Source organism: Gasterosteus aculeatus, chromosome 20 (assembly GCF_964276395.1).
Source record: "Gasterosteus aculeatus chromosome 20, fGasAcu3.hap1.1, whole genome shotgun sequence".
In the NCBI taxonomy this organism is placed as follows: domain Eukaryota; kingdom Metazoa; phylum Chordata; class Actinopteri; order Perciformes; family Gasterosteidae; genus Gasterosteus; species Gasterosteus aculeatus.
In genome coordinates, this window is record NC_135707.1 from 18,690,875 (window position 1) to 18,704,319 (window position 13,445).

Here is a 13,445-nt window from a genome sequence, read left to right on the forward strand (position 1 = left end):
TTAGACTTTAGCCATAACGTAATGGCAATAAGGAATACAAAAACATACTATAAACTGTAAACAATTATAAAATCTACCATTAGGTTGAAACATTTGAAAATTAGTTTGTGTATCATTCAGAGGGACATAACCAAGGCGTACAGTATTTTATTTACCGGCTGTGTCTGAGTTTGTTGGATCAAGTGTTCCTCAAAGGCAGCTGCAAAGAGTCTTAGTTAGCAGACAGCTGCCTCTCGAGGATTCCAGGTTTGTAGCCATCAATACGAGTGAGCCATGGAATGAGATGTTGTACTTCCAGTCAAAACAAATAACACAGCACGCATTTTCCTTAATTCATAGTGAAGCTGCGACAAGGAATCCTCAGCTCTCAGCAACTCAAAAGCCCTGGAAATGGTATCAGTTTATTTCCACAGAGACACTTCAGAAGGGCCAATCATACCTACAAACAGAACTGAATGTTCCAGATTGTTTCAGTTTCATGAAAAGACCACATCCGACTCACGAGTATTATTCATAAAGTATCAAAAATAATGTGGAACTCAGCGTAAAAAAAGTACAGTGGATCAATTGCTACCAAAAGAAAAGCTATTTTCCCACTATTGAGCTGTCTTGCATGCTAGTCACGCATTCATGAATGAATGCTGCCTTTTCCTCTGCGTGGAAGGAAAAAAAGCCCAAAATAACTATTTTCATATCTTGTGATGTTTATTCAGACTCAGAAGACCAACTTGTGTGACCGCCGAGCAGTAACACTTCCTCTGCCGGCACCGAAAGTCAGAGGTCATTTACCTTTTAATTGCAGATTCCATATAATTAAAGAAATCAGAATACAAAAGTGGATCTGGGTAATATTTAGTCGATTGTTCACATATCAACATTGAAACGTTTATCAAGACGGCTTCACTGGCCGCTTCTTGCGAAGTTCACAAAAACACCATGAAGGAAAAAATAAACACTTAGAAAAAACGAATCTTTATTCAAAATCAATGGCACTCGTGGGGTTCCCGCCCACCTCCCTTAAGCAAACTCCCTTGTTATTTGAGCTACATCACAGCCCTTCGGCCTCTGGCAGAGGCAGCAGTGCTCTGGAGTAGAGTCTGTGAGGAAGAGGCTGAGTGGGCTCAGCATCACAATGCTCTATGAGGGAGGAGGGGGGCAGCAGGTGACCGTACCTGGTCCCCGCTCTGGGAGGATCCAGAGGCGGAAAGAAATACCTGAAGCAACACAAAAAAAAAAAAAAGAATGGATGGAGACGCAGACGAGAAACACACAGACAGGGAGGAGATGAGGACGATGGAATGGGGAGGGTGGGGACACATCAGAAAGAAGTAGACATGAGAGATTCAGAGAGGATGCAAGTGTGCTTGAAATAAAAAAAAGAGGGGAGAATGGCAGACAATAGTGACATGGATTTATTCTATAAAAAGGTGGATTTGCATTGTTACCTAACAGACATTATGAGAGTCAAAACAAAGGGTGAAGGTGAGAGAAAAAAAAGAAAAGAACCGCGCGGTTTCAATTCCGTCACAGAGCCTCGACCAGGAAGCACTCAGATAACGTGACGTGTTGTCAAACACATGAGCACGAGGGAAAGTGGCAGCTGCTGCAGAAGAGACATTAGTAATACGCAGGATGCTGGTTTGTCTTTGGAGAGGTCAGCTGCCGCAGGGGGGGGGCAAAGGGAGCGGCCTTGCCAATCCTGCATGCAACAAGCAGTACAATACACATTATTCCTCACAAACGGAACAGGAGAAAATCTTTAAGCAGTCATTTAGAAAACACTCTAATCTGGGTTTAGGAAGCTTAGAGAGGACTTGAGTGTTAGGTTGAAAACTGCAAGGCTGTTAAATACAGAGGATTTGTAAAAATTAAGAGTTGTTAAAGTTGTCCATAAATACAGCCACATATCGACTATGATTAGCTCTAATACTTGAGAACATTTCATATACGCATCAAATATTCATTAATTGTAACTCTGCCAGATAGAGACAGAAAGTCACCAGTCATACCGGAGGAGCTTTCTTACGAATTCAAAGTGTCATTTGTAAAAAAACAGCGTTATCTCTTCAAGTTACATCATCTGGCTAAATGTAAGTGGCTGTATTCATATCTGTGTTCACACTCCTTGTTATTTGGGTTGGTTAATGGGCTTCATTCAAGCAGTCTCTTTGCTTAGCAAAGAGTTTGGCATTTCTTGCTTAAGGATGCATTCAAATCGAAAAGTGAACTGATGAGAAGAATTACTGCGGTCACAATCTAATGATTTACAAAACAATGTTACCCAACACCAGAACGTTTATGCTGCATATTCCCAAACATCAGTTCAAATAATCATCACATATCAAATTCATATAAAAGCGTTTTATTTTATTTTTTTCCATTCGATGAAGATGGTTAGCGCTAACACTGACAATGCAAAGAGGAAACTCTTCTCGTATGCATATGGACAAGTCAAGAGAAAATCGCTTAATAGAAAAAACAAAAACAAAAACTCCAGAGCACATCCAACTCCACAGGCTGGGAAGCCAAGCTCTTTGCATGAGCTCATCATTTGGTCAGTGAGCGGCTACAGTCCTGGTCAGTGTGAGGCACGATAAGCTGTCAGTTGTGACCGGCTCGGCTCGGGCTGGGTGAGTGGCGGCGGACACACCACACCACCTACCTTCCTGCAGACATCCCGTTCAGTGTGCTCTGGGACGTCTGGACCGAGGAGCCCACAACGGTGCTCATGGCGGTGGGCTGACCGGAGGAGCCGGTGAGCGGGCTGCCGTCTCCCTTCAGGATGCCCGTGCACTTCCAGTTGTCCATGTAGTTGGCTGCGGGAGGTAAAAGTAAAAATGTATTACCGGCCAAAGTCACCATGAGCCTGCGAGAGTTCACCTCAACCTGCATTGTAAACATGTCGCCCAGGAAAAGAAAAACCGAAAAGACCGATGAGCCGCCGGCGACCTGAGCGAACATCAGCTTATTACCTTTCCAGAGGCGCACACAGCCGTCATCGCCGGAGGAGGCTAGCAGGGTGCTGGTGATGTTCCAGCTCACACGCCACACCTGGGAGTTATGGTTGTCAAACTGAGCCACAATCTGCACCTCCAACTTGGTGGGTCCCGTGGAGGTGCTCTCCTTCCTGTCCGATGGATCACAAAACGAATTCACTCAGTGGCCGGTTGTCATTTGGAAACTCTTCACAAAACATCGGCGGCATGCAGAAGTGCTTCTGGTAAAGCGAGCACGCATGTGGAATTAGTCACCTCATAGGAACAAGCTTAAAGATTCGGACGTCTTTTGTAGCAATGGCGAGCACGTGGAATGATCTCCCCAGGTTTGGGGCAAATGCAATGTCGTGGACGGCGTCGGTGACCGTCATCAGAGTCTCGGCTTTAGAGTATTTCCTTAACGACATTGATTGAGACAACATCTTAACAATCATCGACTCCTTAGGGGGGATGTTTTGCTCATAAAAAGGACAACACATCTGGAGTACATACCTCGTGTTTTCATTATACTCGTAGATCTGAACTTTACCCCCGTACGTCACGTTGCTGTCGTCGCTCCCCACAGCGAACATTGGCGGGTGGGCTCGAGAGCTGAGTGGTAGAGTGGAATCACACAGGTTAGGTGTCAATAAGGTCACAGTTCATGAGACAAATGATGCCATTGAATGACCAACTCCAGAAACACACAGCAGCACTTTGTCATACTTTCATTCCACAAGTTGGGTTAGAAATCTGTAAGAAATCTACTTCCCCAAAGCCATTTTTACCTGCACCATACACTCTTTTTAATGTATTAACAGTTATTCAAAAGCAACAACGACCAAAGTTCGTTGTAACGTTGAATTAACAAAGTAGTAGCAAATCTGGAGCTTTGCATCACCCACAGCCTCCAACTCCACCAAACTAAACCTGCAATTCAGAGGGGATAGATAGTCTTTACTTGAGTCCTTTCTTCTCGCGAATGCCCAATCGGTACTGATTTTACCTACAAAGTGAGATACATTACAGCTACGACTGGAAACAAAGAGCCATAAACCTTCTACTCCCCCTCCGTACCCACACACAAAGTAAGACTGCGATCTAACCTCGAGGGGTTCCAAGAGATGCAGCTGCAGCTGAGCTTGCAGGAAATCTCGTGCTGCAGGGACCACTGACTCAGGTTCATCACATCAGGGGCCTCGTAGATCCTCACCACGCCGTCCGCGGAGCAGGTGGTCAGCATCAGGCCCATGTGTTTAGGGGCGAACTTCACGTCAGTCACTGAGGTTCTGCTGTCCACTAGCGTGGTTCTCTTTATCTAAAAACGGAACAATGTTGGAATTGTTGGGTCAGATGGAATGGTTGACCCGGCCCGACAGTAACCGTTGCTCTTGGCTACTTTAAGCATGCAAAATAGGGACAACAAAGGGCAAAAAATGAGAGCTCACAATATGTGTTTCAATAAAAACTAATGGTATCTTTGTAACCGGTTCTTGCATGACTGTGTGATTTTAAATACTTGAAAAAGTAATAGTATTTTTATGCGTTTCTTCATGTAATTAAGAACATAGATAAAAGTAAACTGTTATGTTCATGTAAAATGAACTTTCAAGTAAAATAAACTGTTCTAGTCAACTAATAAAAGTACAGAGTTTGATGAGCGCCTGGTTGTGAGCGAGCACTGACCCAGTGGCTTAGTCCCCTCTGCTTGTCGTTGGACTCCCCTACAATCTCTTCCCACACAGCGGCTGTCCTGTCGAAAGAGCAGGAGGCCAGAACCTGCCCGAATTCTGGATGAGCCCAGGTCACTCTCCACACCGATCCGCTGTGTGTCTGCCCAGAGGAGAACACTGCTTTTATCAACTCCATAAAGCACAACACTAGTCTTAGTTCGATTTCAAGATATAACGTTATCTAATGTTATATAAAAACACACACAAGAGAGACAGAGCAGGACATCCATCGTCATGCTGCTTTGCATACACGCTAGCTAATAAACTCAGATTTTACCAGGACAGTCTCCAGTGGTTCAAATGAATCAACTTACCTTCCAGCTGGCCGTGCAATGCCACTCTCCATTCTCGCTTTTATCCCAAACCTGAGAGAGAACGTGAGATACAGTGTAGGGAAATACTGCTGCGATGCTGGGACATTCAGTGGCATTCCTAAGGTTTACGATTATTGGTAACAATGGTAACTAAATAAATAGAGGGCAGTTGCAACGTTACTTAAAATGCACGGGAATGCGAGTTGACTGTACGTTGTTTACATTAGCTACACAGCTGTTACAGAATTAACGTCAGCTAAAGTAAAACTAGCGTTGCCGCAGCGTGTGTGCTGGAGTCAAACTAGTTACATTTAATAAAGTGAAGTTGCATGCGACAGTAAGACTCAACAACAGATTAAGCATGTCAACGTATGTCAGCAAGTGGTGGAAAAAGGGACAGTAAAACGAGCTAAGGCTGTTGATAACAGTAGGCAGTAGCAGCTAAAGCTAGCATTAGCAAGCTGACTACAACGTCACATTACAACAATGCAACGTTACCTTGACACTTTGGTCACTGGAGCAGGTTGCCATTCTGCGGCCGTGGAAATCATACGACACATCGTGGATTAGATCTTTATGATCTGCTGCGATACTACGTGCTACAAACATGATTAAAACTGACTAGCAGCAAAGTAGCTTGCTGCCTAGCAGGCCTGTCATGTGTCTCAACGTTTACGTGCGCGCGCGTGTGTCTGTGTAGCGTTTGGCGGGTCTTCGTCTTGTGCGCATGTGTGAGTGTATGACGCAACTCCACCACGTGGGGGCGCAGTCAAACCAGTTTTAGATTATTCACATGGGTTCATCGTGAGTTACTTATGATGATATAAGATCGAGCAGTGTCTAACTGAATGGAAACTAGCTAATTCCGGAAAATTCTGAAAATTGCAAAGCTGACGGCGAACAACGATTATTAGGATTCTGATTCAAATTATTTCACTCCAATAATTTACACTTGAGCTCCACTTTCAGGTAAACTGCCCTTCGCCGTTCGCTGGGGTTGCCAGGTTTAGTGTATTTCTTTTTACCTATACTTGTATTCACTCAGTGAACTTTAAGGTTTGTGTCAGAAATATTTTTAAAAGTTAATTTGGCATCGTGTTGTCTTTTATTTGTCATTCTAATCATGCCTTTTGTATAATGTGAACAAATCTGGGTTGAAATAACTAGCTTTCTGTCTTTATTTCTTTCGTTAGTAATACCTTACTGTAAGGGTGTGTATTGACACGTGTGTCAATATGTAAAATAAAATAAAACATAATATGTTTAATACAGCAATATGGTTTTACGTCTTTTTATTTTGGTACGGTGACAAAAAAACAACTGGCAACCCAAATCATCGTCAACTGCACGAGCAGCAGACTCCCCGCAGGGATCCCAGCGTTACACACACTGCTGTTTAGATGGCTGACAGAAAGGAGTAACTTCGTAAACTGTGCTGCAAACACTCTGAGATCATCTACAAAGTGTCCCAGGGCCCGAGATACGACACAATGGAGGAAGAATTTGAAGATATCGATTCATCCGGGGGATGGCAAAACCTTTTCAATGTAAGTCGGGACCCTGGGCCTCTCGTGTTTCTATGACAATCGGTTGCTAACCTGATGTGACTTGGCTAGCTAATTGGATAGCTCAACCGTTAGACTCTTTCCACAGTGTTTGGTTTACTTTTAGCCCTCTAATCGACTCAGTCACTTGGGGAAACTTCTAGACTTCACCGCATAATGCAGAGGTTATGTGTGGAGCCGTGCACGTATGGAGGGTGAATGAGAAACTAGCAGTCCGCGCTAGTAGTCCCGGACTTCCGTAGCTAGAACGCTTGTAACGTTAGCAGGAAAGCGTGCAGCTTAGTGGAGCTCGGCGAGCTAACGGCTAGCTAATGCTCAGTGACGCTAGCAGACGTCAGCTGCAGCTTCTGAGAACTCATCGGGACTTCCAGAGAAAAGCGCATGTGTCTCACCACCAGCTGTCTCAGAGAGCCCGGCGTTTTTATTATGTCTCTTCCGGTGGTTGAACTTTGGCTACGGCTGTGTAATAATGTGCTACTAACCAGAGGACGTGTAGCCGTTGGAGAGGTTTCGTAGTTGACAGTTAAAACGCTGCTCTGGTTGGAAGTTACAGAGAGAGAGAGTTAGTAAACAATCACTAGATTAAAGACGATTATCAATTAGAAAGCTAATGCTAGATCAACTCCCGGGACTTGTAAATGGAAAATATATTTTGATGGAGTGCGAATGAAATCAAAGGTCTCAAACTACTATCATGAGAAGTAGAATTGCTTTTCTCAAGTTTGCTGAAACTATTCCGGATTCTCAGAAAATGTAATTATTTGTAAAATATCTACTGTATAAGAGTAACACCTTGACATAAGTGAGCGTGCTGTATCTACAGTGTATGTTAATTCCCCAGAATTAAAATGTATTGTTTGAAAAGCTCACAGCTCATGTTATTTCTCATATAGTAGGTCATTTCAAATGCTATTGTCTACAACTGTGCGATTACATGATATATTTTATTCAGGTTGAAATATATCATAACTTATTATAACAGCTATCTATCTTCTCTGATGGGTATTGTACCCAGGATTATTTCATACATTACATCAGTGGTTTGGATTAATCGCAACATGCATATTGTACTAAAGACCTTTTCCTCATGTTTGCTCTACCACTGACTTCCGCTTCAATCAGGCAGTCAGTGTATGTCATACATGTGCACCGCTTTGCTTCACACCGGTCTGATACTCCTCACTTCCCACTTCCTTTTTTCATTTGGTCTCTTGCAGGAGATCCGTAACCAAGCCAGTGAATTTCCCTACAAAGTGGCAAAACTTCCAGCGAACCGGAATTTGAACCGCTACAGAGACGTCAGCCCATGTGAGTCATGAGGCCGACTAGGTTGCTAATGAGAATTTCCCCCCCTGCGAGGGTGAGCCGAGCATATTTTCTGATTTGTAATTGCCTCGTTGTTGTTTCCACCCTGTTTCAGACGACCACAGTCGGGTTAAACTCGAAAACTCTGAAAATGACTACATCAACGCTAGTTCAGTGATGGTGAAAGAAGCCCAGCGAGCTTACATCCTCTGTCAGGTAACTCAGGCTGCATAAGGACACATTCAGTAAACCTGTGGATACATTTAAGAATATTATGCAGCTTTTCAAACAGATTTTTTTGTGAGCTTTTGACAATGAAAGGATTTATTTTCTTCTGTAAATGTCTTTCTTTTGCGTCTGCAGGGGCCTTTGAGGAACACCTGCGGTCACTTCTGGCTGATGATTTGGGAACAGTGTTCGAAAGCTATTATAATGCTCAACAGAGTCATTGAAAAGGGATCTGTGAGTAGATTTCAGCACCTGCTGCTCTTTGATGTTGTTGTTTCCAAGTGTGAGATCTGGATGGATCGTATTCGCTGTAGATCTTCCTGCTCCAGAGCACTTTGCATCCATTGTCTATGATAACTTGACTTTGTCTTCCATAAGTCTACCACAAAGACGTTTTGCTGTATTAAAAGTTTGCATGTAAAATTTGTTTTGTTAAACAGAAATACAGAGAAAGCCTGTTCAACACAGCTTCCAGCCAACGGAGCAATACAAGTTCCCTCAATGTTTAAATGGTTTCATCAGGGTTATTATGCTTCGTGGGAACTACTTATTTATTACTTGTGGTAAACAGGCTGCCAAGCCAAGTATTTCAGCACTATTGACTGTAATGACCGTGCAGGGAAGTTACGTGATCTCCAGTGTTATTCGTACACATTCCTTTACAACGGTAGTGAAGAAATAAAGTCCGATCAAAGTGCTTTCATCCCGCAAGACTTCATCCTTCTCAAGCCCGGAGAGAGCAAATGGCTTCCTTATCCTTCATTCTTTTGTGTCAACAGGAGAAGTGTGCACAGTACTGGCCCACCTCAGAGGAGCTGCAGATGTCCTTCACAGACACGGGGTTCGTGGTCCGGCTGCTTTCAGAGGAGGACCGGTCCTACTACACAATCCGAGTGCTGCAACTGCAGAACACAGTGGTGAGCACCAGAGGCAAACTAGTCCATAAGAACTACTGTTTTAATGCAGAGAAGTTTAATTTTAGTGCAGTATTTGCCGGAGGCTCCGTGGTTCTGGTATTGCAGCGGGTAACCGTATTAAAGAAAATATTATTATTATTTTTATAGACAGCTACCCGCTGATGTTCACTTAATCCGTCTCAGTTCGCGTGGTCCCAACTGATCCCACGAGTACAGGAGGAAACGTTTGTGAATTGGAACACACCGGGTCTCAGCTGTGCTTCCGCACAGTTTTCCTCCTCTCTCGCCTTTGAAAAGCTCCAGTGTGGCAGGAAAACGATGGGAGTTTGATGATTTGTGGGAGCCTTACTGGGCCCACCTCTGCATGGGGTCCAGCTGATCGACAAGTGCTGGGGAATGTGTTTCTAAGTGACCAATCAGCCGCGAGACATGCAGGACACCGGTCTCCACAATGCTCTAAAACCTGACCCGACATCCCGTTCCGCTGCAGATGGGGGAGTCCAGGGAGATCTACCACTTTCACTACACCACGTGGCCTGACTTCGGCGTGCCCGAATCCCCGGCCTCCTTCCTCAACTTCCTCTTCAAGGTCCGGGAGTCGGGCTCGCTAGGGCCGGAGCACGGGCCCTCTGTGGTGCACTGCAGCGCCGGCATAGGACGCTCGGGGACCTTTGCCCTGGTGGACACCTGCCTGGTGTTGGTGAGGACCGACGCTCGTTCATATTCAAGTGTTTATACGTGTACCCCCCCGGCCCCCTCTAAGCTGTAAACCTATGGGAAACACTGTTCTGACTGCACTCAGCGAGGCTGTACAGGCAGAGGTTGTTGCATGTTAGTGGGGTTATACTCGATAAACGCAGGGAGGTTTTTGTGTATCAGCACTGGAACTTAACACCTGAGATTCATGTCCTCAAGAATTTTAGAACTAGAACAGTATAACTTTGGGTGTGAATGGAGGAAGTGCAGCGAGATAGACTGTACTCACATCCTTCTACTGAAGTAAAAGCAGTAGGATAATGTCCTATTGTAAGTAATGGTCCTGTTTTCAACCCCCCCACTAGAGCCTCTCCTCTCTGAATCTGTATTCTCACCACGTCCATGTGTTTGGCAGATGGCGAGGAGGAAGAACCAGTCGTCAGTGTCCATACAGAAGGTCCTGCTGGACATGAGGGAATACCGCATGGGCCTTATTCAGACCCCTGACCAGCTCCGCTTCTCCTACATGGCCGTCATCGAGGGAGTCAAGCTCATCCCCACGGTGAGCTCTGCAGCTCGTTTAGAATCACAAGCTTTAAAAACTCTTCTGGAGCGGAAGCAGGAAGATTGGACCTCTGGGGTATACATATTATTATATTTGGACATGTTGCTCAAATTGTCGGCCCAACTTTATTTTCTTTTGAGGAGGAGAAAAGTCCCTGTAGTAAGGCCGGGCTGACTAGCTGACTTCCTGTAGAGCAGTACGGAGCAGCCCGTACCTCCCCTCCTCTCTTATAGACCAAATGTCACATGGATCAAACACTAAAAACAGACGTTTGTTTTTAATTGTGCTCCAAAATCTGCATTTACTCATTTTAAACTGTAGTTTTGTTAAACTCTCATTGGAAACTATTATTAGATCAAGTGAATTCTTGTGGTTACAACTGCGCCGAACAGAGGGCGTCGCCGCTGTGTTACTCTTTTGTCTAGTTTTTCCCCTTAAAAGCATTTATCATAATGCGGCTGAGCAATGTGTACAGTACGTGGTTTGCTCTTTGCTCTACCTGCTCCTGTTGATAGAAACAAAGCAGACAGCTTGACACTGCAACAACGACGCTGTCCCTTCCTGAGCGAACCACCACATCGCAGTGTGTGTTCTTACCATTTGCAATGTTGTTGCAGTGCAGTCTGGCTCTTCCATGAAGCAACAACACACTTAGTTCAGTTTAGCTCTTCCTAAGCTTCTGGTCTGGTATTTCAAATTGTATGGACACCAAGTTGGATTTGGTTGTCTGGAGATTTCCCGATCACTGGTGAGGCGTTATTGAATCTTGGCTAGTCCAAAATATTCTTTCAGCGTCCTCCTCTCCTTCACAACTCTATGTGCGTCTCTGTGTCCCCAGGACATGCAGAAAGTGGCGTCCGGAGACAATGTGGAGGAGGAGCTAGATCTGCCCCTTCCACCACCACCACCACCACCACCTCGCCCACAAACTCCACCCCGACCGCACCTCAACGACAGCATGCCCAACGGTCAGCCAGGAACCCGTCCGGAAATGCCGGGCGCCTCAGAGGAGCCGGACGACCCGCAGCAGGACGTGGCCGAGGAGTCGGGGCAGTAAGTGGCGAGCTCCTTGTCAGCTCATCAAATGTCCCCTTTCTGACTTGTGACAGAATCCTTCTGTAATAATTAAACCCAGTGTCACTTACCCGCTGACCTAACTCTTATTTCAGAGTCCGAAAGCGGCAGCGCGGGGAGCGGATCGCCTGCACCTCGCAGAAGGTCCAGCAGATGAAACAGAGACTCAGCCACTCGGAGAGGAAACGAGACTCGTGGCTGTACTGGAAACCCATCCTGCTCAACGTCGGCGCCGGGGCGGCCGTGGCTGTCGGCCTGCTGGTGTGCTGGATATTCTTCCAGTGAACACACAAAAACAGACTCCTAATTTGCACCAGTACCTGGGGTTAGGGACCTCCCTAAGTAGATGTAGATGCATAGCTGAGGGTATTTATTTCTTAAGGTCAGAAATTGTGGGAGCGCTAAATCAAAAAAAACGATTGTGTGTGTATATTTTTCATGTTAAGATCTTAACAAACAAACAAAAATTAGTAACATCTCAGGATATTGGTGCCAGCACGACGATTTCATTTCCTTCTTGCCACTCGATGAATGTACTGTATCATAGAGAACCGCTTTGAGAGGAACCTTACGAAAAGGTTCAGTGCTAAGCAAGAGAAAAAAAGAAGAATTCTGCCGCGTGTCGTTTGTTCCTTATTTGTAACGGTGAGGTGCATGTCGGTCATCCGTAGACACCTAAACATTTCAAATAAGTTGTCTTGTTCAGACCCCAGAGCTTAGAGCCAAATAGTTGTGGTTTTTCTGTGCATATCCTGCACACATTTAGAGGTTTTTCACTTGTTCTTCCACTCACATTTAGCAGGGCATCCTGATACAACCAGATCTATATTTTTGTGTTACTGGATACTTTATTGAGAACGGCCCTGCTGATGTTCCTAACCTCTTTTTTTTCTTCTTCTTTTATCTGAGCACCTTTTTCATAAGCTTTGAGTGTCGCGTTCAACATAAAAGTTGGTCACTGCTTGGTGCGTGTGTTTACCCACTGGATGGGTTTATGTGTGTACTTTTTTATTTCTTTAGGAAAACCAAAGCAAAGGTATCCATAACAGCCAGGGAAGCTGTTAAGTTAATGAAATATTGTCGTGGAATGTATTTTCTGTTGGAATCGCTTGGATATAACTGACACAAACCTTACCTGTGGCTTGTAATTTGAACACAAAGAATTGGTGAAGAATTGGTTGTGAATTGACTGGGACCAATCTAAAGCTATAACCGTGCAACTGAGAAGTCGGAGCAGAGCACCGGGGGATAGCAGTGAGGAGGTGTGTGCGTCCGCTGGTGGAGATAGCTTTAAATGTGCCTTGACGTGAATTAAATGGAAGGAGGAAGCGAAGAAGAAGAAAAGGGCTGTGCTCTCAAGATTCCCCACCCCGATCAGATAAAGGTGTTTGAGATCAGTTGTTTCCCGCTTAACATTGACCGGTTTGTAGTAGCGATGTATCCAGAGGTGATGCTACACCAAATGTGTCAAGCATGAATGGACCCGTTGCGATGAAGTGGGGGATTTTTTCAGTGGCTGCTGTTGGACGTGGCTTTGACTCATTTGACCCAGAAGAGAAACGTTTGACCGTAACATTCCATTCATTGTTGTTTTTCCACATGAAGATTTCAGGGGAGTTTTTGGACCCTGCTGAAAGCCGCAGACAGAATATGACGGAGCATACAAAAATGAAATACTTCCTCAAATAAAGCATTCATCTTTTTTTCTTTTTTTTTTTGATTATAATTTTTTTTTAACCAAACCCTTGTTGTCTGCTTGTGTTCTTTATTTTATCTCTTGTGTCAGTGGACGCAGCTTCACTCCCCTTCGCTCCACTGCTGGGCTCCAGTTGTAATTTCAACCATGAGCTAAATCAATGCAGCCAGACTGCAGCTCCCACCGCGGTTTCCAGGAATTGATTCAATATTTCAAGAAGAGGCCTTGCTCATATTGACTACTGTAGTAATTTAATTTTCTATCGTCAGCGGGATGAAATTGGCGTACGGGGAGAAGAAGTCCTGTATTGGTTGTGTTAGTTGTCCACGATATTTGATTTTGAGTACTTCTAATGATAATAATCCTAAAAATGCTAA

General features: G+C 44.7%; 2 protein-coding genes across 3 annotated transcripts; one reads left to right on the top strand and one right to left on the bottom strand.

Annotated features, from left to right (window-relative positions):
• Window positions 1-686: 686 nt before the first annotated feature.
• Window positions 687-6,284, bottom strand: seh1l (SEH1-like (S. cerevisiae)). Of its 2 annotated transcripts, none has more exons than XM_040164253.2 (9): window positions 5,521-6,284; window positions 5,023-5,073; window positions 4,662-4,808; window positions 4,082-4,293; window positions 3,489-3,587; window positions 3,252-3,392; window positions 2,973-3,127; window positions 2,663-2,816; window positions 687-1,214 (listed from the first exon to the last, which is right to left on the bottom strand). In XM_040164253.2, exons 1-9 carry the CDS (start codon window positions 5,629-5,631, stop codon window positions 1,049-1,051), a joined length of 1,236 nt encoding a protein of 411 aa, XP_040020187.1. In that variant the 5' UTR covers window positions 5,632-6,284; the 3' UTR covers window positions 687-1,048. The 2 variants fall into 2 exon arrangements, with proteins under 2 accessions (XP_040020187.1, XP_040020189.1); XM_040164255.2 differs by having other exon boundaries at window positions 687-1,699.
• A 16-nt stretch (window positions 6,285-6,300) lies between these two features.
• Window positions 6,301-13,114, top strand: ptpn2a (protein tyrosine phosphatase non-receptor type 2a). Its single transcript, XM_040164252.2, has 9 exons — window positions 6,301-6,569; window positions 7,805-7,895; window positions 8,008-8,108; window positions 8,256-8,354; window positions 8,900-9,037; window positions 9,528-9,737; window positions 10,149-10,295; window positions 11,137-11,351; window positions 11,468-13,114. The coding sequence occupies exons 1-9, from the start codon at window positions 6,513-6,515 to the stop codon at window positions 11,655-11,657; spliced, it is 1,248 nt and encodes a 415-aa protein (XP_040020186.2). The 5' UTR covers window positions 6,301-6,512; the 3' UTR covers window positions 11,658-13,114.
• The last annotated feature ends 331 nt before the right edge of the window (window positions 13,115-13,445 follow it).

Coding starts and splice junctions, on each gene's coding strand:
- seh1l (XM_040164253.2), bottom strand. CDS start 5,631: ATGTTTGTAGCACGTAGTATCGCAGCAGATCATAAAGATCTAATCCAC. Junction 3,393..3,488: donor GAGTATAATGAAAACACGAG/GTATGTACTCCA, acceptor AATGTCGTTAAG/GAAATACTCTAAAGCCGAGA. Junction 2,817..2,972: donor CTGTGTGCGCCTCTGGAAAG/GTAATAAGCTGA, acceptor TACCTCCCGCAG/CCAACTACATGGACAACTGG.
- ptpn2a (XM_040164252.2), top strand. CDS start 6,513: ATGGAGGAAGAATTTGAAGATATCGATTCATCCGGGGGATGGCAAAAC. Junction 8,109..8,255: donor GAGCTTACATCCTCTGTCAG/GTAACTCAGGCT, acceptor TTGCGTCTGCAG/GGGCCTTTGAGGAACACCTG. Junction 9,738..10,148: donor TGGACACCTGCCTGGTGTTG/GTGAGGACCGAC, acceptor TGTGTTTGGCAG/ATGGCGAGGAGGAAGAACCA.